General features: G+C 47.4%; 1 protein-coding gene across 2 annotated transcripts in view; it reads left to right on the top strand.

The window, feature by feature from the left end:
* The window catches only part of LOC308117307 (acyl-coenzyme A thioesterase 1-like), a 42656-nt gene extending 33810 nt beyond the window's left edge, over window positions 1-8846 (top strand). For both annotated transcript variants that reach the window (XM_080476081.1, XM_080476082.1), the window contains exons 9-11: window positions 3415-3495; window positions 7260-7401; window positions 7487-8846. In XM_080476081.1, coding sequence (XP_080332207.1) covers window positions 3415-3495; window positions 7260-7401; window positions 7487-7623 — 360 coding nt within the window. In that variant the 3' untranslated portion in view covers window positions 7624-8846. The remainder of the gene's footprint in view (window positions 1-3414; window positions 3496-7259; window positions 7402-7486) is intronic.
* The last annotated feature ends 13403 nt before the right edge of the window (window positions 8847-22249 follow it).

The raw sequence follows: 22249 nt of genomic DNA on the forward strand, positions 1-22249 counted from the left end.
TCCTCCTCTCCTCCTGCTCCTCCTCCCCCTTCTGTTCCTCCTCCCCCTTCTGCCCCCCCCGCTCTGTTCTCCTCCTCCTCCTGCTCCTCCTCCTCCTCTGCTCCTCCTCCCCATCCTCCTCCTCTTGCTCCTCCTGCTCCTCCTCCTCCTCTCCTCCTGCTCCTCCTCCCCCTTCTGTTCCTCCTCCCCCTTCTGCCCCCCCCCCCCGCTCTGTTCTCCTCCTCCTCCTGCTCCTCCCCCTCCTCCTGCTACTCCTGCTCCTCCTGCTCCTCCTGCTACTCCTGCTCCTCCTCCCCCTTCTGCCCCCCTTCTGCAAAAAAGAATAATAATCATAATAAACATCACAAAAACAAAAGGGTCCTGGCCTCCAGGCCCAGGCCTCCTTTGGAGGTCTCGGCCTTTCTGCTCGGTCCCTAATTACCTTTAACGCACATATACATACTTTATATGTATATGTGCGCTCGACGCACATATACATACACGATGTTTCAGTAACAGTCCATCGTGCACCATTAGTGTCTCTGTGTGGCCAAGATGCTTTGATTGGACTTATGAGATGTCTGTCTTCTGGCCAGCCTCTCTGACCAAATGAACATACGCTGTCGGTTTTAAGCAGTTCTTTTAGTTGTGAGATGTACGATGAACGAGCAGGCAGGCTTTTGATTATTTCCTCCACATAGTTGTTTGTCAGCCAGCAGCTCTGCTGTGTCCTCAGTCTGGGTCTTGACTGACAGGTGAGAGTGTGTCTGCTGTGAGGCACAGAATAACTGGACCTCGTAAGCTGAGGTCTGAACCGGTGGATCCAAGGTGGAAGTTCTGTTGGAGCATGTTGTCCTAGCAGGATGAGAAGTGGCTTGTAGTCAGTCTCTAAAGCCACGTTTCCACCGCACAAAAAGTGCAGGGAAGGCACGGAGCGACACATCAAAGCAGACCCCGACCAAAATTTGGGTGGCGTTTCATCCGCAGAGGGTAGCACAAAATGTAGGCGGGGTTTAGAGCTCCGCAGATATGTGACTTTGCAACAGTAATCTCAGCCGGGGCTGATGAATCCTCTGTTGTTGTTTACATACTCCGCTTTGCACTAGTTGTTTAGTTATTTTATTAAAAATTTTGCAGCCACAGAGCTGCAGCTGCAACTTCCGTTTTGGTTCCGAGAGAGCAAACGTCGCCCCAGCTTGGTGGTGCCGGTGTCGCGCCGCTGGTTGTTATGGCTGCAACTTCCGCATGTAGGCAGAGATCGCAGACAAGATGCCAGGACCAGCCCGGGGCTCAGACCAGCTCCGGCATCCCAGGTTCCAGCATCGGGGAACCGGAGCTGCAATAGATCCATGCAATAGAGCACCGGCCAGCCACGGGATTTACGCGACGAGTGGACTCGGTAGAGCATCGGTTATGGCCGTAGCATCTGCTCCAGAGTCACTGTCTCCGTCCTGCCTCACGTCTGCTCTTTTGGCACTGACATGAAAGTTGCGCACCAAAAAACTAATGAAAAAAAACAACCAGTGCAAAGCTGAATATGTTAACAACAGAGGATTCATACAGCCGACATATTAAAATAATGAGAGCGTGTAGTAAATCACTGACCAATCAGCAAACAGCTCCTCAAAACCGGACCCGTTCCATGGTCCTGAGTACCCCGACGGAGGGGTAGCAGAAAAGCGTCCACCTTTGGACGGGATTTTCACGAAAATCCCAAATTCTTGCGGTTTAAACCCGAACCGTACCGGACCATACCAGTCCATTCCCGCACTTTTTGTGCGGTGGAAACACGCCTTAAGAAGAAATGTCTCCCTATGAGAACGTCAGGCAAAGCGCCTCCTTCTCCACCTGAGCTCTGTTAAGTTTGAGTGAGAGACTGTGATATGTAAGCAAGTGTCTGCTCCAGTGAGGGCAGGATGTATTTTTCATGTGCAGGGGTTTTACCACATCTGCAGCACCATCTTTCGTTTGGTATTTTGCCCTTTGTTGTGTGTTCAGGTTGACTTTGGGGCTTGTTTGGTGGACGCTTTTTGTGGCAGTTGTGCTCACCACCCTCAGATCTATACACAGAGGTGGCATAAAAGTGTGACCTGGAAAAATATCTTCTGCTTCATCCCCCATACAGTAGATTAGCATGTTTACCTGGTCAACTTCTGAGCTGAGGTGTAGATTGCTCGCCGTTCGGAACCTTTCAAATCTTCTGATCCACTTCTCCCACTCCTGTGGTTTAGAAAAAGCTAACTGTTCGGGAGACTGGATGGTGAATGTGGCATTCGGGAGCGGGTTGGCATTGCCATTGTTATCATTATTTGCTTGTAGCTGGGGCAGAGTCCTGCAAGGCTCTGTAGCTCAAGCTCCCGCTTCTTCCTCCGGCATCATTCTGTCTGGAAAAACTCACTCTTTCACTCCAAGAACTGCTTACTCCCACTTCTTGGTGAAAAAGCTCCGCTTCTGTCATCGCTTCATCATCTTGCACATAAAGATTCAAGGAACACTTTGTAGAGCGACAGAACATGTTTTAATCTCAACCTCTGTACAAAAACTCTGTAACCCATTCTCTCAAGCTCGTGCTCGGTACTTCCGGCTAGGCATTTCACAATAAAACAAGACTGAATTAAAGAGATCACACCACAGTACAGTGCACAGCTTACTTGTTCTTCGCTGCTTCAGCTGCTTTGTCTTCTTCTCTGAAGTTGGAAACTGAAAACTGAAAACTTTCATTCCATTTTGGATGCTCGGAGCCATTGAAAATGCAACTTTTTGAAAACGGCTCCCCAGGTGCAAGGTGGAACTTTTCAAAAATGCTTCCACTCTGTCTCTGGAAAACACAACTTTTTGAAAATGCTGCTACTGCACATTCGCACTACAGCTGTATTAAATAGTTGTTCTGCACATGCTCAGTAGAGACAATTAGAGCAAAGTTTCCTCCATGGTGTCATGACTCTCAGTCCATATTCTCCTGGACTTGGCACTTTTATTTTGACAGTCACCGTAATAACAATCCAACTCGGTGGCCTGTCTGTGATGTCTGTCACAGTGTCTGTGTTAATGTTTAGAGCTCATTGCTCTCTGCTGCATGTGTGTGTGCTTTCATTACAAAGACAACCAACAATGTGGCCTTGCATGCATCATTCTCAGCATTTCCACCCTTTCCATTGAATCACATTCATTTTCAAAACACAAAACTTTTCTGAAATGAAAATGCAAAAACTGTGTTTTTGCTTCAAACTCTGATGTGGCAAAGTGGTGTCATTTTCATAAAGTCCAGTTACTTTCATTTTCTCAGTCTCCATGTAGTTTCAGGTATCCCGACTCTTGCCAGTTTCGTGATGGAAAGCCAATCACGTCACAAAAAGTAGAGAACAATCTTCTGTGTTGTAAGGAAGCTGGAAAGAAAACTTTGGCTGAGAAAACTGCTCTGTTTTGTGTCTGCAGGTTGGACGACTGCAGTGTCCTTTGATGCTGATCGTTGGTGAAGACGATCAGAACTGCGCCTCCGAAGAGGCTGCAAATGATGTAAGTTTGACAATAAGATCATTTTATTTATGCGCAGCAGCATATAGGAAATAAGACACTGCAAGCTGACATGAAATTTACTAATCTGTTCTGCAAAACATCCATCCATCGTCTCCCTCTTATCGGTTTCCGGGTCGCGGGGTGTCAGTCTGAGCACCGTCACCCAGATCACATAGCACCAATTAAGAACCTTCCTGCAGGCGGTGAGCCCACGGGAAGGCGCCCAGTGTGGGACTTGAACCCTCTACCTAGAGATTGAGAATCTCATGCTCTACCAACTGAGCTAGCCGGGAGTTCTGCAAAACTAATGTTGGGAATTACTTTGTCCCTGATGTTTTGTTCGTTGCTATTCAACTCACATGATTTCCAGGATGGTACTGCATGCCATACTGGAAACACATGGCTGGCTGGCCAGCTCTGTTCATCTTATTCTGTGCTCAGCACAGTGGTGATGGTTTAGTGATCAGTTCTCAGTTTGAATCTGCATCCCCACACATAGGGCCTCGATCTTTCAACGACCCAAATGCAAGCCAGAGCCTCTTTTTCTATTGTAGAGTATTTCCTTTCAGCAGCAGACAGGGTGGGGGAAGCAAATGCAGTGATGCGCTCAATGTTGTCTGAGTGTAACTGAGTCAGAACTGCACCTAACCCACAGTCTGAGGCATCTGTTGTGATGAATAATGGCAGAGCTGGACTCTTCAGGAGCATTGTGTTCAGATCACTGAAGCTTTTGTACGTGTCAACAGTCCAGCTAAGTTCAGCCTGAATGTTTGTTCTAATCAACTCTATGACTTTATGGCTGTTGCATAGGTTGGTAGAAACTTGCTGAACCAGGATGTCAAGCTAAAGAAAGAATGCAGAGCTGCCATGTCCAATGGCCATCAGGTGATCTGAGCTAGGCTGCAGGCCGTCCAGGGAGATGGCATGTCCCAGGATACACGTTTTCCCAAATGAGCTTTTCTCAAAGTTGATATACAGGCCGACATCTTTTAGATGCTGGAGAACAGCTTGTACCTACAAGCTGTTCATCATGCTTTTCTTTGGAAGGGCTGTATACTATGATGTCCTCCAAATAATGCTGTACACCTGGCGAACCTGTCAGGATGCTGTGCATCATTTTCTGAAAGGCAGACGGTGCTGAAGCCAGTCCAAAAGGAACTCGGGTGTACTGGAAAAGTCCATCGTGAGTTGTAAAAGCAGTGAGACCTCTGCTTTCAGGGTGAAGAAGTAACTGTCACAGTCACCAGAGAACTTCTGGAGGTGACAGGTGTCCCTGCAGTAGCTGAAGTCTGTGGTGTAAATGGTGAAGAGGAAGGAAGAGAGGACTGTCCCCTGAGGGGCCCTGGTGTTGCTGACCATTCTTCCTGACACAGTCCTGCAGGTGAACGTACTGCGGCCTGCCAGTCAGGTAGTCAACAATCCAAGACACGAGGTCCAGCCCACCTGCATCGATGTCAGCTTCTCACCAAGCAAGGCTGGACTGATGGTGTTCAAGTTACTGGTGGGGGTGGATGCAGTTGCTCTCATATTGTTCTGCTGGAGCTTCCACTCCATTTCCCTCCTATATTCCCCTTGAGCCTATCGAATTTTTCTCACCTACTCCTTGTCATTGCCTTGAATGCCCTCTTCTTTCTGTTGAGAGTGGCCTTGATGGCCTTTGTTATCCACAGCTTGTTATTGGCATTTTAAAGGACCATCCTGGTTGTGAAGATGGAATCCAAACAGAAGGTAACATCCTGAGGATCTGTTCTTCTTCTATGTTCTCTAATATTCCTAGCAGGATTACAGCAGCGGTTACTAATGAGCAAGGCGAGGCCACGCCCCTTCCACTGAAACCCAGTGATGGTAACGTTCTCATCAGGAATGTCAGAGTGCAGCCATGGCTCAGTGAAGCACATTAAACTGCATCCCCAGTACTCCTTCTGACTCCAGGCCAGTGCCGTCAGGTTGTCCATGTTTTTCACCAACCACTTCACGTTCCTATGATGAGAGATTGGAGACACGGCTGGACACTGCTCTTATCCTCCAGTCACCGTTGTTGCCATTGAAGCATCACTTCGTTCCCTCCATGCATCAACAATGTGTCTTCTGTTATAGTGTTGCCAGCCTGCCTGAGGGCAATGAGAACAAAACATGGTCAGCCATTGGAAAATAAACAATGTGAGAAAAACAATCCAGTCGTCATTAAGCGCAATAGAACACGGCATGTTGGATAGAGCAGAGAAAAGCTCAACAACAAACCTGGAAGAAAGAAACTAAAAGTGTTGTGAAAAAATTTCAAATAAAGAACAAGAGAGAAAAAAAAGCAGCAACCGCTACTGGCTGCATCCATGTTGCGCACTGAGGAGCACCTCCAGTCAAAAATATATTATCCAATTACAAATTTGATGCCAATAACTTGGGTCACGCAGCACAGTGTGACTTACTGTCCTATCTACACTGCTCAAAAAGATAAAGAACGATAAAATAACATCCTAGTTCTCAATGAATGAAATATTGCAGTTGAAGGTCTTTATTCAATATGAAAATAAAAATGATCAATGTAAATCAAAATGATTATCCCATGGAGGTCTGGATTTGGAATCCTATCAAAATAAAAGTGGAGAATCACATTGCAGGCTGATCCAACATCAGATAAAAGTCCAGACAAAGTCAAAATGAGGCGAAACTTCCAGCGGACAACGGGAAAGCGAAAGGAATAACAGAGAAGGTTCTCAACTTCATTATACTTGATGACCAACCGTTATCACTGGTAGAAAATTTTATATTTTGCGAGTTAATGAAACACGTGCAGCCAAGATACGGTTTACCATCCCGGCGATATATATCAGAGACCTAAACTTTACAACCGAGTGTCAACCAAGTGGGGTGAAAAGTTAAAAGGAGTTCAAGCCTTCCACAGTTTTACGACAGATATTTGGACTTGGATGTCTGCCCAATGTCACTGTTGAGCCTCACTGTGCACTGGGTTGACTCAGGTGCAGGGACCTCGACTACCCCGTCTTGTTCAAGATGTTCAAACAAGATGGAATAGCGCCTTCTTGATCATATGATCAAGAGTTTTCTGAAACAGAAGCGATCTCTCTGTACATATGCCGATGACCATAACTTGCCGGCAACACCGTCAGCCATTGAGTGGGGTTTGCTGGAAAAAACTGTGATGGTGCTAGAACTTATTGGAACAGTTAACGAGGAAACTCAGCTCAGCGACCTCCTCCTTCTTTCTTTCTGTCTCCTGGCGTCTCCTCCATGCTCTGGACACTGAGCTGGGAGACACAGCAGACCTTCTTGCCACAGCTCACATTGATGTGCCATCGAGTTGAGCTGCTCAACCTGAGCAACTTGTGTTGGTTGTAGACTCGCCTCCTGCTGCCTCCAGGACTGAGAACACTAACAACATTCACAAGTGAGCAGAACATCAGCCAGGAACCAGGAGAACAGCGTCATGGTTTGTGGTCACCACCTGCAGAACCTCCTTTATAAGAGTTGTCTTGATAATCGCCTCTCATTTCCTCATGTTGTCTGTTTCATTTGCACAACAGTTGAAATTGATTCACAATTAGTGTTGCTTCCTAAGTGGCCAAGTTGATTTCACACCAGTGTGACATACTTGGAGTGTTGTTTAAGTGTTCCTTTTATTTTTTGGAGCAGTGTATATTGTAAGACCACTCTCAAACAATTTGCACTGAGTGGGGATCAAAGGCATTTTTTTTAAGGTAAATGTTTTTCCAGTCAACTTGATGAATTGATTTCCTGTCTTCCAGGTGAAGGAGATGATGGAGCGAGCGGGAAACAGCCATCTGCTGACCGTACTGTCGTACCCTGACGCAGGTCACCTGATTGAACCCCCGTACATACCACATGTTCGATCCAGCAAATACAAAACAGTCGGCTCAAATGAGATGGGTAGGTTCTCTTTAATATTTTCTCTGACTGCTGAGCTGTGAACTGAAGATAATCTGGATCTGACTGCTGTTTCCGATGTTTGAAGTGATGGTTCTGTGGGGCGGACAGAAGGTGGCTCATTGCCGAGCTCAAGAGGACTCCTGGAAGAAGATGTTGGTCTTTCTCAGGGTGAATTTGTTCAGTGGAGCTAGACCTGCCGCAATGTCCCTTTCCCACCTTTAATATGGCCAAACTTAATGTTTTTAAGTAAGTCTGTGGGTTTGGCTTCAGAACTGCTAAATTAATGTTGACGGTGATCACAGTGGATGCTGAGCTATAGCTATATGAGCTGTAGTTACTGAAGCATGCCTCTCAGTCTCAGACACATCACATTTTACAATTTAATTCAGTATTGATAAATCTAGAAATCATTCCTGTAGCTTATTCTTCATGGCAAACAGCCAATGGGAGTTATTAATGATGCAGATCTGCTGCACCACGTCATAAAACCAGCTGCTGCGTTAATTCAGTTTCTTCTTCCAGATACTATCAATGTCAGGCAGCCCCAACAAAAAGTAGCAAACATGCATTGTAATATTTCTGTGTTTTCCTGTCCTTTATGTGAGAGGTGGGGTGTGATCGTGTTGATGGTATTGTCTCACATTTTAACTAGCAACTGACCCCCCCACAAAAATGAGCATGCAACTTCATTAAGAAAGGCACCAAACTGCATTATATTTTTCTGCAGTTTGAAGAAATGCTCGTGTCTGCTCACTGAAATAATTATTGTGCTATGTTTTCAGCAGCTGTGCACCCTGTCGAACATTTGTAATGGAACACCTCTTTGAGAAAGGTTTTCTAACAGTTCTTGACTGCAGAAAATATCCATCACCAAAGCTACCTCATAAGCAAAAGTGACAAAGACTCAAAAATAAGCATTGTGTGGCTTAGGCTTTGACCTTCTTGTCAAAGCTGAAGTATGGATTTTTAAACAGACCTTTTAAGGATTAAATTGGTAATAACAATGGCAAGATAAGTTGTATAGTTCTGACTACATGGGGTCTTTGAAGTAGGCAGTGTGAGCTGTGTAGGAGTAACACCAATGAAATGACATACCCCAGAGACATGTTTGGCAATCAATACTAATTGGTCTGCAAGTAAAGCGTTGGGTCCATGTGCACTGGGAGAGGTTCCTGAAGAGCGGCTCTCAGAGAGGCTGTAGTCCAACTCTCATGCTGGTCATTTGCAACTTAGTCTGCATTTACTGGTTTGAAAGCACCAAAAGGTTTTCTAAGTGCAGATTGTTCTATAAAGCACAACTTCTTGTGTTTGCTGAATTAATTCTAGGTCGAACAAAGCCTCTGACATATGAATGGACCACAAACTTTTTCTAATTGAAATTGATTTTGTATGAATTCTCAATAAAATTGACACTGACACATCAAGTGTTTCTGGTTCTTTGAGAGAAACTGAATGTTTTTTGTCATGATTCTGGGGGGGCAGACCCAAGATGCAGAACACACCAGACAATGTTGGACAGATTTGAAAAAGAAGAAATCTAAAAGTTTATTTAAAAGGGGGATCCTTCAGCTCCCAGTCAACCACAGCTGAGAAGCTTCTCCACGGCGCAGGATGGGAGAGGATGGCGAGGACCAGGAGTCCGCAGGCAAACAGGAAATGCTGCAAAATCAGAGAGGGGGGACAGCCCAAAATTAACGAAAATCCAAACATACAAAACCCAGTATTGATTAGTCTTGGCTCAATGCTACAACTTGCGAGCTCCGGGATCACCACGAGAGAAAAACTCTGAAGAGAGCTGGATCAAACCATTACCATTGCAGGAGTATAGACTGGCGACGACCAACTGGCAGCTCCAGGATTTTAAGGGCGGAGCCTCTGATGAGCCACAGGTGAAACGAGTTGTCCTCTCGCACGGCTGCGCCTGCTTAGTTGTCCAAATGCAAGGGGGAGGAAGGAACAATACAAACGGAACAGAAAGACCACACCCACCAAAACAAACTGAACACAAAACACAAAACTGCCAGGGCCGGACCCACCGGATCCTGACAGGTTTGGTTTCATAACGGTGTGCACAGACTCTCATAAATTCATTGGTTCCACCACAGCTTCCCAAGTTCCTGGAGGTTACAGGATTATTGGTTCATACATCTGCCCTGCTACAAGTTATTTCATCAAAATGTGTCTACTTTGAGTCCTTAGCACCAAACCCAGTTGAGAACCAGCCAGGAGTTTCCACTCAGAGATCATCATCCAACCTGCTTAAAACAAGGCAGACGGTACATCCTAATTGTCCCTAATATCTCCTGATTTATCGACTTTACCATAACCCCCTGGGCCCAGTTGTTCAAAACTGGGTTATGTTAACCACGGGTTCAGCCCTAATCGCCGGTTAAATCCTTAACCCGCCGTTAACTAACCGACCGTTAAAAATGCCTTGTTTAAAGCATGGTTAGTCATCCCGTTAGTTTATGTCGCCGTCAAAGTTAACAGTGAGGTTGACAGTGGTTAGCGTCCCTGACGCCGCTCCGCCCACTATTAAGTCTCTGTGTTTTGTCAAACATTGTGGTGGACGGCAGCGCAGTGTTTTTATCTGGTCCCCCGTTTGCATCCATTTCCCCGCAACCTCGTCTGTAGCGATCCAGCCAAGCAGTGCACAGTTGACTGGCGCTCTCAAACGCACTGACACACACACACACACACACACACCATCGATCACACCAATGCATACGCACTTCTGGTGTTAAATAGTGCATCTGTGCGTCAGCATGTTATGTTGCTCCATAACAGCAAATATGACGGGATGGAGGCGACATTCGTAAAAAAATATAACAGTGAAGGAGATAGTAACTCGGTGTCTCGAGTTATTAATTTGAGATTACTAATTATCGAATTTCCACGCGTTATATATATATATATATATATATATATATTTATATATATTTTTATATTAGGGATGTCCCGGTCACACTTTTTTGCCCGCGATACCGATCCAATTTTTCAGATTTGAGTATCGGCCGATACCGATACTTTCCCAATCCGACACTCACATTGCAAATATACTCAGTCTATTTTTGGAGCGACTAAGATGTCTGAAGCTAAAAGCACTATTGGCAGAAGCTTTGTTATTTGTAAAGCGCTAAATCACATCACCAAACCTCTCAGAACCTCTTACAATGATAGAGAACAACAGAACCCAACTAAACCTTCCAGAACCTCTTACAATGATAGAGAACAACAGAACCCAACTAAACCTTCCAGAGCCTCTTACAATGATAGAGAACAACAGAACCCAACTAAACCTTCCAGAACCTCTTACAATGATAGAGAACAACAGAACCCAACTAAACCTTCCAGAACCTCTTACAATGATAGAGAACAACAGAACCCAACTAAACCTTCCAGAACCTCTTACAATGATAGAGAACAACAGAACCCAACTAAACCTTCCAGAGCCTCTTACAACGATAGAGAACAACAGAACCCAACTAAACCTTCCAGAACCTCTTACAATGATAGAGAACAACAGAACCCAACTAAACCTTCCAGAGCAGCAGATGGAACAAGCAACAGTGGAAACCAGGAAGAACTCCCTCTCAGGAAGAACAGTTCATAAGAAGTCCCTCTTCAGGAAGAAAGGGGGCGGAGCCTAGACTCTGGAAGGGCGGAGCCTAGACTCTGGAAGGGGGGAGCCTAGACTCTGGAAGGACGGCCATCCGCCTTGACCGGTTGGGGGGAGAAGTACATGGGATAGGACAGGGAGAGAGAGGAATAGAAGAGGGAGAGAGAGAGGAATAGAAGAGGGAGAGAGAGAGGAATAGAAGAGAGAGAGAGAGAGGAATAGAAGAGGGAGAGAGAGAGTGGCAGACAGGCCAGAGAAGTACAAATACTAAGAAAAGTCTATGATGAGCGTTGGTCTGATGATGAACCAATCTCAGTCTGGAGTTTAAGGGCCGTGCTGTTGCGGTGGGGTCCCGGTGCTGTGGGGGGGTCCCGGTGCTGTGGGGGGGTCCCGGTGCTGTGGTGGGGTCCTGGTGCTGTGGGGGGGGTCCCGGTGCTGTGGGGGGGTCCCGGTGCTGCGGTGGGGTCCCGGTGCTGTGGGGGGGGTCCCGTTACTGTGGGGGGGTGGGGTAGTAGGACCGTGGTAACTCCACTCTGGGAGTCTTGGGTCTGATCCCCTGGATCCTGCTCCCCTCCTGTCAGGATCTGGTGGCTCCAGTAATGTTGTTACACAGAGAGAAAGAAAGAAAGACAAGAAACAGAAGCTCCAAATGTAGAGTTCCTCCCTTTAACGGGAGAGAGGAAATCCCCTCAGCAGTCTAGGCCTAGAGCAGCTCAACTTAGTGCTCCTATTTTATTCCTAATGAGAAGCTCTATCAAAGAGGAAGCTTTTTAGTCTCCTCTTAAATAAACTAATGGTGTGGGCCCTTCGGACCGAGGCTGCTAGTTGATTCCAGAGTAAAGGAGCCATATGGCTGAAACTCCTGCCTCCTCTTTTACTTTGAAGGACTTTAGGGATTACCAACAGTCCTGCATCCTCAGAGCCAAGGGCTCGTGGAGGGTGAGACCCTTCTAGAAGTTTCTCCATATAGGACGGAGCCTGGTGATGAAGAGTTTTAGATGTGATCAGAAGGATGTTGAATTCTATTCTAGATTTGATGTGAAGCCAGTGTAAGGATGCTAAGACTGGGGAGATGTGCTCTCTTCTTCCAGTTCTGGTTAGTAAACCTGCAGCAGCGTTCTGCTCTAGCTGGAAGATCCTAACAGAGGAGTTTGGACATCCTGACATTAGGGAGTTACAATCATCTCATCTTGAAGTCACAAAGGCAGGAAGCATTTGTTCTGCATCTTTGAAGGACAAGAAGTTTCTCATTTTTGCAATATTCCTTAGATGGAAGAAGGCTGTCCTGGAGACATGTTTAACATGGGACATAAAGGACAGATCCTGATCAGAAATATTCTCTTTCTCTTTAGTTGTAAACTGAGGGTACATCCACACGACGAATAAACAATCTTTTTTCTCCCTGGCCTTCTACCAACAAACTTCAGTCCACACCTCACTATGAACACGGCTCAACACGAGGCCTCAGGGCATGTAGTACATATGCTAGGCCTTTAGGGTCGCTGTGACTCACCAAACACAATAAAAAAGAAGAAGAAGACAGACCACATAGAAATTTAGAAGTAGACTTCTGCACATAAACATATAAACCACAAGTAAACTCTAGTTTTATAGGTCTATGGCCCCACTCCGCCTGCTTCTAGCTTCTGCAGCTCCACCCGAGCTTGTAGTCCCTGATTGTTGTAGTTATTAAGTTTTTTTTTTTTTTTTAGATCGGCGGGGTGATCGGCTGGATTTACCGATTCCCGATCACACACAAATCACCAATATCTGCCCCAATCCGATAACTACTGATCGGATCGGGACATATATATATATATGTATGTATATATATATATATATATATATATAATCTTCATTATTCTTATTAATAATATATCATTTATTTTATTTATTTATTTATTTTTCTTTTCCCTTGTCCTGTTTGGCAGCTTGACCAAACAATATGAAACATCTGGAGTCAGAACAGTTTTTTCTCTTGAACAGGAAGAGACCTGGAGTCTCCTCCTGTTGCTGCTTTATTAGAAGCTGGTATGGCTGCTGTACGGGGGGGAACGCTCAAAGAGAAGAGAAGAGAAGAGAAGAGAAGAGAAGAGAAGAGAAGAGAAGAGAAGAGAAGAGAGATTGAGGGGTGGGGCTGGTGGGTGTGTGGTTTGTCCACTGGGTGTGGCCGGAACTGTTTTGGGGGGACCTGTAGTGATACCCCGGCGGACAGCAGCCCCACAGGCCCCAGCAAACCACCCCAGACAGCCACGCCCCATCCCAGAAAGCACCAGATGGAGAATGAAGAGAGGACCCCTCCCCCCCAGGCAAGAAGAGCCCACAAGAGAAGGATAAAGGGCACAGGGTCCCAGGGCCCCAGGGCCCCGGGCCCCGGGCCCCGACCCAAGCCGCCAGCCGAGACCGACCGGAGCCGGGCCCCCGGGCCGAGAGCCGCCCCAATCCTGGCGGCAAAGCCCGCCGCACCCCCGGGAGCCGGCCCACCCACTGCCCCCCCGAACCCGGCAGGGCAGAGATGGCTCCATCCACCGCGCCCCAGACCAGCCCCTCCCCCAGACCAGGAAAAGCGAAGGCTCAGCCGGGCCCGGTTGGAGGACAGTCAACTCTCCACCCCCAGGGACCTCATCCCCACCACCCACGTTCTGGCCTAGGATACCCCACCCCCCCACCCCGATCTTGATAGATACACCCACACAGATGCACACTCTTACACACTCATGCACTCACACACTCACACACTTGGGGGTAGAGAGATGCCTCCCACCCCCCAGGCCGCCAGCCGGGCCCTCACCCGGCCACCACGAGATCCCATCCTCCACTAATCCGACAGAGAATGGGGAAGGAGCACCGCACCCCAGCCCCCCCACGCAGGCTCCCAGCATTCCAGCCGCACTCACCCCGGGCCGGGGTGAGACCCCACCCCTCCCCCCACCCTGTGGAGTATTGGAAGCATGTAGGGGTGTGTCTTTGGGTTTTGAAGAAGTGGGTACAATGTGTGTGTCTATGGTGCGGTTTAAAATTGGGGGGTAGTGGGGCCCGGGCGTTCTACCGCTGCCAAGAGGCAGAACCCCGAAAGCGGCCTACCCCCTCAAGACCCTACGTGACTAGATGTGGTTAAAATTGTGGGTGGTGCAAAGTCGGGGGAGGACCCAGACCGCAGTTAAGTAGTCTGGACCCCCCACCCTAGGCACCGCCCCACTGTTCCCTATTGTAGCGTGAAGTAAGGTGAGGTAAGGTAGGGAGGGTTGTGAGGGAGGATGGTCCTCCCATCGCTAGGACATGGGCCCAGCTGGACCCCCTGCGCTGCCTCATCCCACCCCCAAGCAGCCGGCTTAGGACCCGGGGAACAACGTCCCTCCCCACCCAACGGCCGGACAGCAGAGTCTAAGACCCGCAGGGCCCTGTGCGAGCCTTGCTAGAAGTCAGCGGTAAGGAAAACCCCCCTCACACACACATTCCCACACGCCCACACAAAACAACAGGCACATACTTATAGATACAGAACACACATACAAACACACACACACACACGTCCGGGAGCGAGGCAGACCCGGAGCGCATCAGCAGGTGCCAGCCCGCCCCACCGGGGGAGGGTGGTAGAGGGAGGACCCACCCCCGACACTGCAGCGGGCAGCCCCACCAGAAAGGGAAATGCACCCCACCCCAAGGGCCCCGATGCCCCACACCGGAGCCTCACAGTGGAGAGAGCCTCACAGTGCAGGGAGTGAGTCGGATAGTGGAGGGAGTCTCACATTGGAGGGAGGGAGCCTCACAGTGGATGGAGCCTTACAGTGGAAGGAGTCTCAAAGTTGAGGGAACCTCACAGTGGAGGGAGGGCGTCTCACAGTTGAGGGAGGGACTCTCACATTGGAGGGAGCCTCACAGTGGAGGGAGTAAGTGTAACAGTGGAGGGAGGCTTACAGTGGAGGCAGGGTGTCTCACAGTGTAGGGAGGGAGTCGCACAGTGGAGGGAACCTCACAGTGGATGGATCCTCACAGTGGAGGGAGGGAGTCTTATATTGGTGGGAGGGTGTCAGGTTTAACCTCTGCACACTTATTAACCTGCAAGAAAGAACACACACCAAGTCAAGTTTCAGGTCTTACTCGCGAGGAGAACGGACAGAGAGGGTTTCAGTTACAATCTCCACTCCGCTCTGAAAACTCTTGTCCGTCTTCTCTCTTTTTATTTGGGTTGCAGCAAGGTGTTTACATTTCTACAGAGATCAGTGAGCAGAGGAGGGAGGAGGTGAATGGAACCATCGCTCCGTCGAGGTCAGCTTTGACTCGAGTGCTGGAACACGTTGTTCTTTTGTGAAACCGCTCTTTGCCGGTTTTCACAAAACTGTCTTCTCGGTATCAGAGGATTATCATCTACAAGGCATAAAGATTATTGTTGCAACAACACCCCTGCACTCATCATAGTGCAAGAATGTGGAAATACAGCACGGGATAAATTATATACACTTTTATTCCAACAGAGGGTGCCATAGTGTGGGAGGATGGAGCCTGGGAGTGGAGGGAACCTCACAATGGATGGAACTTCACAGTGAAAGGAGCCTTAAAGTTGAGTGAGCCTCACAGTGGAGGGAGACGTAGAGTTGCAGGAGTCTCAAAGTTGAGGGGGCCTCAAATTGGAGGGAGGGAATCCTATATTGGAGGGAGGGTGCCTTAGAGTGGAGGGAGGGAGTCTCACAGCGGAGGGAGGGAGGCTCAAAGTGGAGGGAGGGAGCCTCACAGTGGATGGAGGGTGTCTCACAGTGGAGGGAGGGTGCCTCACAGTGGAGGGAGCCTTACAGTGGAAGGAGTCTTAAAGTGGAGGGAGACGTAGAGTTGAAGGAGTCTCAAAGTGGAGGTAGCTTCACAGTGGAGGGAGGGAGTTTGACAGTGGAGGGAGTCGCACAGTGGAGGGAACCTCACAGTGGATGGATCCTCACAGTGGAGGGAGGGAGTCCTATATTGGTGGAAGGGTGCCATAGTGTGGAGGGAGACGTAGAGTTGAAGGAGTCTCAAAGTGGAGGTAGCTTCACAGTGGAGGGAGGGAGTTTGACAGTTGAGGGAGTCTCACAGTGGAGGGAGTCTCACAGCTTACGGAGGGAGTCTCACATTAGAGGGAAGGAGTCTCACAGCGGATGGAGGGAGTCTCACATGGATGTAGGGAGGCTCCCAGTTGAGGGAGGGAGCAAAAAGTGGAAGAAGGGAGTCTCACAGTGGAGGGAGGGAGCCTCACAGTGGAGGAGGGGAGTTTGACAGTGGATGCAGTCTCACAGTGGAGGGAGGGAGTGTCACAGCGGAGTGAGGGAGGCTCAGAGTGTACGGAGGGAGTCTCACAGTGGAGGGAGCCTCACAGTGGAGGCAGTCTCACAGTGGAGGGAGCCTTAGAGCGAAAGGATTCTCAAAGTTGAGGGAGCCTCACAGCGGAGGGAGGGAGGCTCCCTGTGGAGTGGGGGAGCCAAAAGTGGACGAAGGGAGTCTCACAGCAGAGGGAAGGAGTCTCACAGTGGAGGGAGGGAGTCTCACAGTGGAGGGAGGGAGTCTCACAGTGTATGGAGGCTTACAGTGGAAGGAGTCTCAAAGTTGAGGGAGCTTCACAGTGAAGGGAGGGAGTCTCACAGCGGAGGGAGGGAGTCTCACAGCGGAGGGAGGGAGTCTCACATTGTATGGAGGCTTACAGTGGAAGGAGTGTCAAAGTTGAGGGAGCTTCACAGTGAAGGGAGGGAGTCTCACAGCGGAGGGAGGGAGTCTCACAGCGGAGGGAGGGAGTCTCACAGCGGAGGGAGAGAGTCTCACAGCGGAGGGAGGGAGTCTCACAGCGGAGGGAGGGAGTCTCACAGCGGAGGGAGGGAGTCTCACATTGTATGGAGGCTTACAGTGGAAGGAGTGTCAAAGTTGAGGGAGCTTCACAGTGAAGGGAGGGAGTCTCACAGCGGAGGGAGGGAGTCTCACAGCGGAGGTAGGGAGTCTCACAGCAGAGGGAAGGAGTCTCACAGTGGAGGGAGGGAGTCTCACAGTGGAGGCAGGGATCCTGACAGTGGAGGGAGCCTTACAGTGGAAAGAGTCTCAAAGTTGAGGGAGCCTTAGCAGATAACGATAATGGAAATGTGAATCCAGTGATCCACAATAGTGGGATGCAGCAAAAGCTGTCTTAAGGGGTAAAATTATGTCAGAATCCGTTTTTCTTAAAAAAGTAAAAGCCAGAAAACTCGTGGACCTGCAAAAAAACCTTTTGGATCTTGAACAACTACATAGTAAAAACAAGAACCCACAAATACTGTTACAAATTAGACCTATAAAACAAGAAATTGACAAGATATATTGTGAGGAAATAGAGAAAAAGCTCAGATTTACAAAACGACACTATGAGGCAGGCTCTAAAGCCACAAGGATACTTGCTTGGAGGCTGCGAAAACAACGTTCAGAAAGTACAGTTTACAAAATTAGGGACCCCATATCCAAAAAGACCACATATAAACTACAAGGAATTAAAAAGGCATTTGAGAAGTTTTATGAAGGTCTCTACACTCAATCAACACTATTTGATGTATACAAAGTTGAAAAATTTTCTGGATCAGTTAGACCTGCCCTGTCTCGGTAAAATTCATAATGATAAGTTAATTAAAGAAATATCAGTTGATGAAATTAGCAAAGCTATTTCTGCCCTTAAACCATGTAAATCTCCAGGGACGGACGGATTTCCAGGGGAATGGTATAAATCACTAAAAGAGGACTTATTGCCAATACTGCATAAGAGCTTCAACCATACTTTGAAGGAGGGAATCCTTCACCCGTCATGGAGGGAGGCGAATATTTCAATTAGACCAAAAGAGGGAAAAGCCCTACAAGAATGTGGGGCATACAGACCGATCAGTGTCCTGAACCAGGATTATAAATTATATGCTGCTATTTTAACTAAAAGGATGGAGGGAATGATGCCCTTATTGATAGATGAGGACCAAACAGGCTTCATCCAGGGCAGGCAGACCCAGGACAATGTCAGAAGAACCCTCCACATCATTGAACATATAGAAAAAAGGAAATTTGGGGCTATCCTGCTCAGCTTAGATGCAGAAAAAGCATTTGACTCTGTGGGATGGGATTTTCTTTATAAAGTTATGGAAAAATTTGGCTTTCATGAGAAATTCATAAATAACATTAAAACATTATACACACACCCAATAGCCAGGGTAAAAGTTAATGGGGACCTTTCCGATAATATAAGCCTGCGTCGAGGTTGCCGCCAGGGTTGTCCAGCTAGCCCTGGACTCTTTAACTTGTTTATTGAACCGCTTTCACAAGCCATAAGACAGGATCCAATATTAGAAGGAATTGTTCGAAAAGACACAGAATATAAGATGTCTGTACGCAGACCATGTTCTTGTTAGTCTAAAGAATCCTGTGTTGGGAATCCCTAAATTAATGCATCTTTTGCAGATGTATGGAGCAATGTCTGGCTACACTCTAAATATTAACAAAACACAGGCCTTAGTGTTCAGTTTCACACCACCATTGGAACTAAAAAATGAATATAAATTTAACTGGGAATCAACATCTATCAATTATTTGGGGATTAAATTAACAAAAGACATATCTCAATTGTACAATAAAAACTACAACCTGATCTCTACACAACTCAGAGATGATTTTGACAGGTGGACTCCTCTACCCCGAGATATTGGGAGCAGAATAATGACAGTAAAAATGAACATCTTGCCCAGACTGCTCTATCTGTTTCAGTCTCTCGCCGTGCACATTCCTGATAAACAATTTAGAGAATGGGATAAGGTGATATCCCGATTCATCTGGAATGGAAAACATCCTCGTGTGAGATGTAAAACTCTGCAGCTGCCAAAAAGCAAAGGGGGGATGGCCTTACCAACCCTTAAAGATTACTATCTAGCAGCACAGATAACAAAGGGGGGATGGCCTTACCAACCCTTAAAGATTACTATCTAGCAGCACAGATAACAAAGGGGGGGTGGCCTTACCAACCCTTAAAGATTACTATCTAGCAGCACAGATAACAAAGGGGGGATGGCCTTACCAACCCTTAAAGATTACTATCTAGCAGCACAGATAACAAAGGGGGGTGGCCTTACCAACCCTTAAAGATTACTATCTAGCAGCACAGATAAAACCACTGATGCTTTGGTGCAACCAAGAATATGTGGCAAAATGGAAAACCATGGAACTGTCTCTGTTAGATACACCGCTACAGAGTCTCCTAGGATGCCCATTGGTTGCTAAGCAACATGATTCACATAGATACACCGTTACAGAGTCTCCTAGGATGCCCATTGGTTGCTAAGCAACATGATACACAGAGCCAATGGACGAGATTTTCACTTGACACCTGGGCCAGCTTAGTAAAACAACTTAATATGCAGAACAAAATCCGGGTATTAATATGGCCTATTTACGAGCCAGAATTTAGACTGGCCACTCAAACAGTGGGAGCAACAGGGAGTTACTACATTATGTCTTCTGCTCAATGATTTGGAATTCCCAGATTTTAAATCTATGTCAGAGAAATATGACCTTAGCCGACAGGATTTTTATAGGTACCTTCAACTCAGACATTATTTTAACAAAAATTTTCAGGGATCTTTACCTACAAATATGACGGGTATCACACAAATGTTCATTAGGGCCTATAAAACCAAATTGTTCAAAAAGATTATCGGAGAACTGTACGGATATGTAAATGAACTAAGAGGCCACTCAACAAATTATGTGAGGGAAAAATGGGAGAAGGAATCGGGAATTTCCATCAGTCAGGAGGATTGGACGAATATGATCAGGACTCAAATCTCAACCTCAGCTTCACAATGGTGGAGAGATTTCTTATGGAAAAACTTGATCAGGTTTTTCATAACCCCAAAACAAAAATCTAGACTGCCCAATGCACAATCTAACTGCTGGAGAGAATGTGGTAACCACATGGCAGACCATACACATATATTTTGGGCCTGCCCAGTTATTAGACCCTTTTGGGATGACATCCATAATACAGTTACACATTTTGTGGGGAACAATTTTGAATTTAACTTTGTGACTTTCTACCTGGGAAAGAAAGATTTGGAAATACCCAGACAGGAGATACATTTTGCAGATTTTTATGGCTGCAAGCAAAAAGGCAATAACAAGACGTTGGCTTTGTAAGGAACCACCCACCCTTCATCAGTGGATAGAAATAGTTAAAAATATACAGCATATGGAACAGATGACCTACAGTTTAAGGCTGAAGAGGGACATATGTGAGGCTCTCTGGGCACCATGGGTAACGTTCCTCACACATAGGGGTGACAACTAAACCTAAACTTGGAACACTTTATTCCCTGTGAATGTTGTGAAATATACAGATGTAACTCGTGATGCAAATGATCCCCCCCCCCCCCCCCCCCCTCCCCCCAATTTTACTGTTGTTGTTCAGGTTGTTGGCTCCAGACTGAGATTGGCTCATCATCAGACCAACGCTCATCATAGACTTTTCTTAGTATTTGTACTTATCTGGCCTGTCTGCCACTCTCTCTCTCCCTCTTCTATTCCTCTCTCTCCCTCTTCTATTCCTCTCTCTCCCTGTCCTATCCCATGTACTTCTCCCCCCAACCGGTCAAGGCGGATGGCCGTCCTTCCAGAGTCTAGGGTCCGCCCCACGGTTTCTTCCTGAAGAGGGAGTTCTTGAACTTCTCTCCATGCGAGGGAGTTTTTCCTGGCCACTGTTGCTTGTTACACCTGCTTGCTTTGGAAGGGTTTAGTTGGGTCCTGTTGTACTCTATCATTGTAAGAGCGCTTTGAGATGTTTGTTGATGTGATTTAGCGCTTTACAAATAAAATTGAATTGAATTGAATTAAGTGGAGGAAGGGAGTCTCACAGTGGAGGGAGCCTCACAGTGGAGGGAGCCTTACACTGGAAGGAGTCTTAAAGTCGAGGGAGTCTCAAAGTGTAGGATGGGAGTCTCAAAGTTTAGGGAGTATCTCAGTAGAGGATGGGAGTTCCACAGTGGAGGGAGTCTCACAGTGGAGGTAGGGATCCACACAATGGAGGGAGGGAGCCTCACTTTGGAGGGAGGGAGTCTCACAGTGTAGGGAGTCTGACAGTGGAGGGAGTTTCACAGTGGAGGAAGGGAGTCTCACAGTGGAGAGAAGGAGCCTCACAGTGTAGGGAGTCTGGCAGTGGAGGGAGTTTCACAGTGGAGGAAGGGAGTCTCACAGTGGAGGGAAGGAGCCTCACAGTGTAGGGAGTCTGGCAGTGGAGGGAGAATCACATTTGAGGGAGGGAGTCTCACAGCAGAGGGAGGGAGTCACAGTGGAGTAAGGGAGTCATAGTGCAGGGAGGGAATCTCACAGTGGAGTGAGGGAGCCTACCAGTGGGGGGATTCTCACAGCTTACGGAGGGAGTCTCACATTAGAGGGAGGGAGTCTCACAGTGGAGGGAGGGAGCCAAACGTGGAGGAAGGGAGTGTCACAGTGGAGGGAGGGTGTCTCACAGTGGAGGGAACCTCACAGTGAATGAATCCTCACAGTGGAGGCAGTCTCATTTAGAAGGAAGGCAGCCTTACAGTGGTGGGAGGGAGTCTCACAGTGGAGGGAGCCTTACAGTGGAAGGAGTCTCAAAGTGGAAGGAGTCTCACACTGGAGGTTGGGAGCCTTTTAGTGGAGGGAGCGTCACAGTGGAGGGAAGGTGTCTCACACGGGAGGGAGGGAGCCTAAAGTTGAGGAAGGGAGTCTCAGAGTGGAGGCCAAGTTCTTTCTAATCTACGGGAGCGTTGTTTAAGCTGGCGGGTTGATGAGTTAAACCATGGGGAGGACTTTTCCTGTTTTTTCAGTTTCATTTTTTGAGGAGCTATGTCGTCTAGCGTTGTTTTTAGCATATCTGTCAGACTGTTTGTTAGGTATTCAATATCTGAGCTAGCAACAGTATACTCTCAGATGCTCTATATTCAAACCATAAGTTAGAATAAGGTCTAGGGTGTGGAGATGTTTATGGGTAGGCCCGTCTACTACCTGAGAGAAACCTAGAGAGTCAAGTGTAGATCTAAAGCTGCACTGAAACTATCATTTTCTAGGTCAACATGAACATTGAAGTCTCCTACCATGATAACCTTATCTTTAGTCAGGGCTACATCTGACAACAATTCAGAGAATTCAGTTAGAAAAGTTGAAGAAGGTCCAGGAGGACGAGAAATGATTACAGATTCTACAGAATTTACTTTTTTATTTGACGGGTGTGGC

This window comes from Lipophrys pholis (assembly GCF_963383615.2).
Source record: "Lipophrys pholis genome assembly, chromosome: 11".
NCBI classification, from domain to species: domain Eukaryota; kingdom Metazoa; phylum Chordata; class Actinopteri; order Blenniiformes; family Blenniidae; genus Lipophrys; species Lipophrys pholis.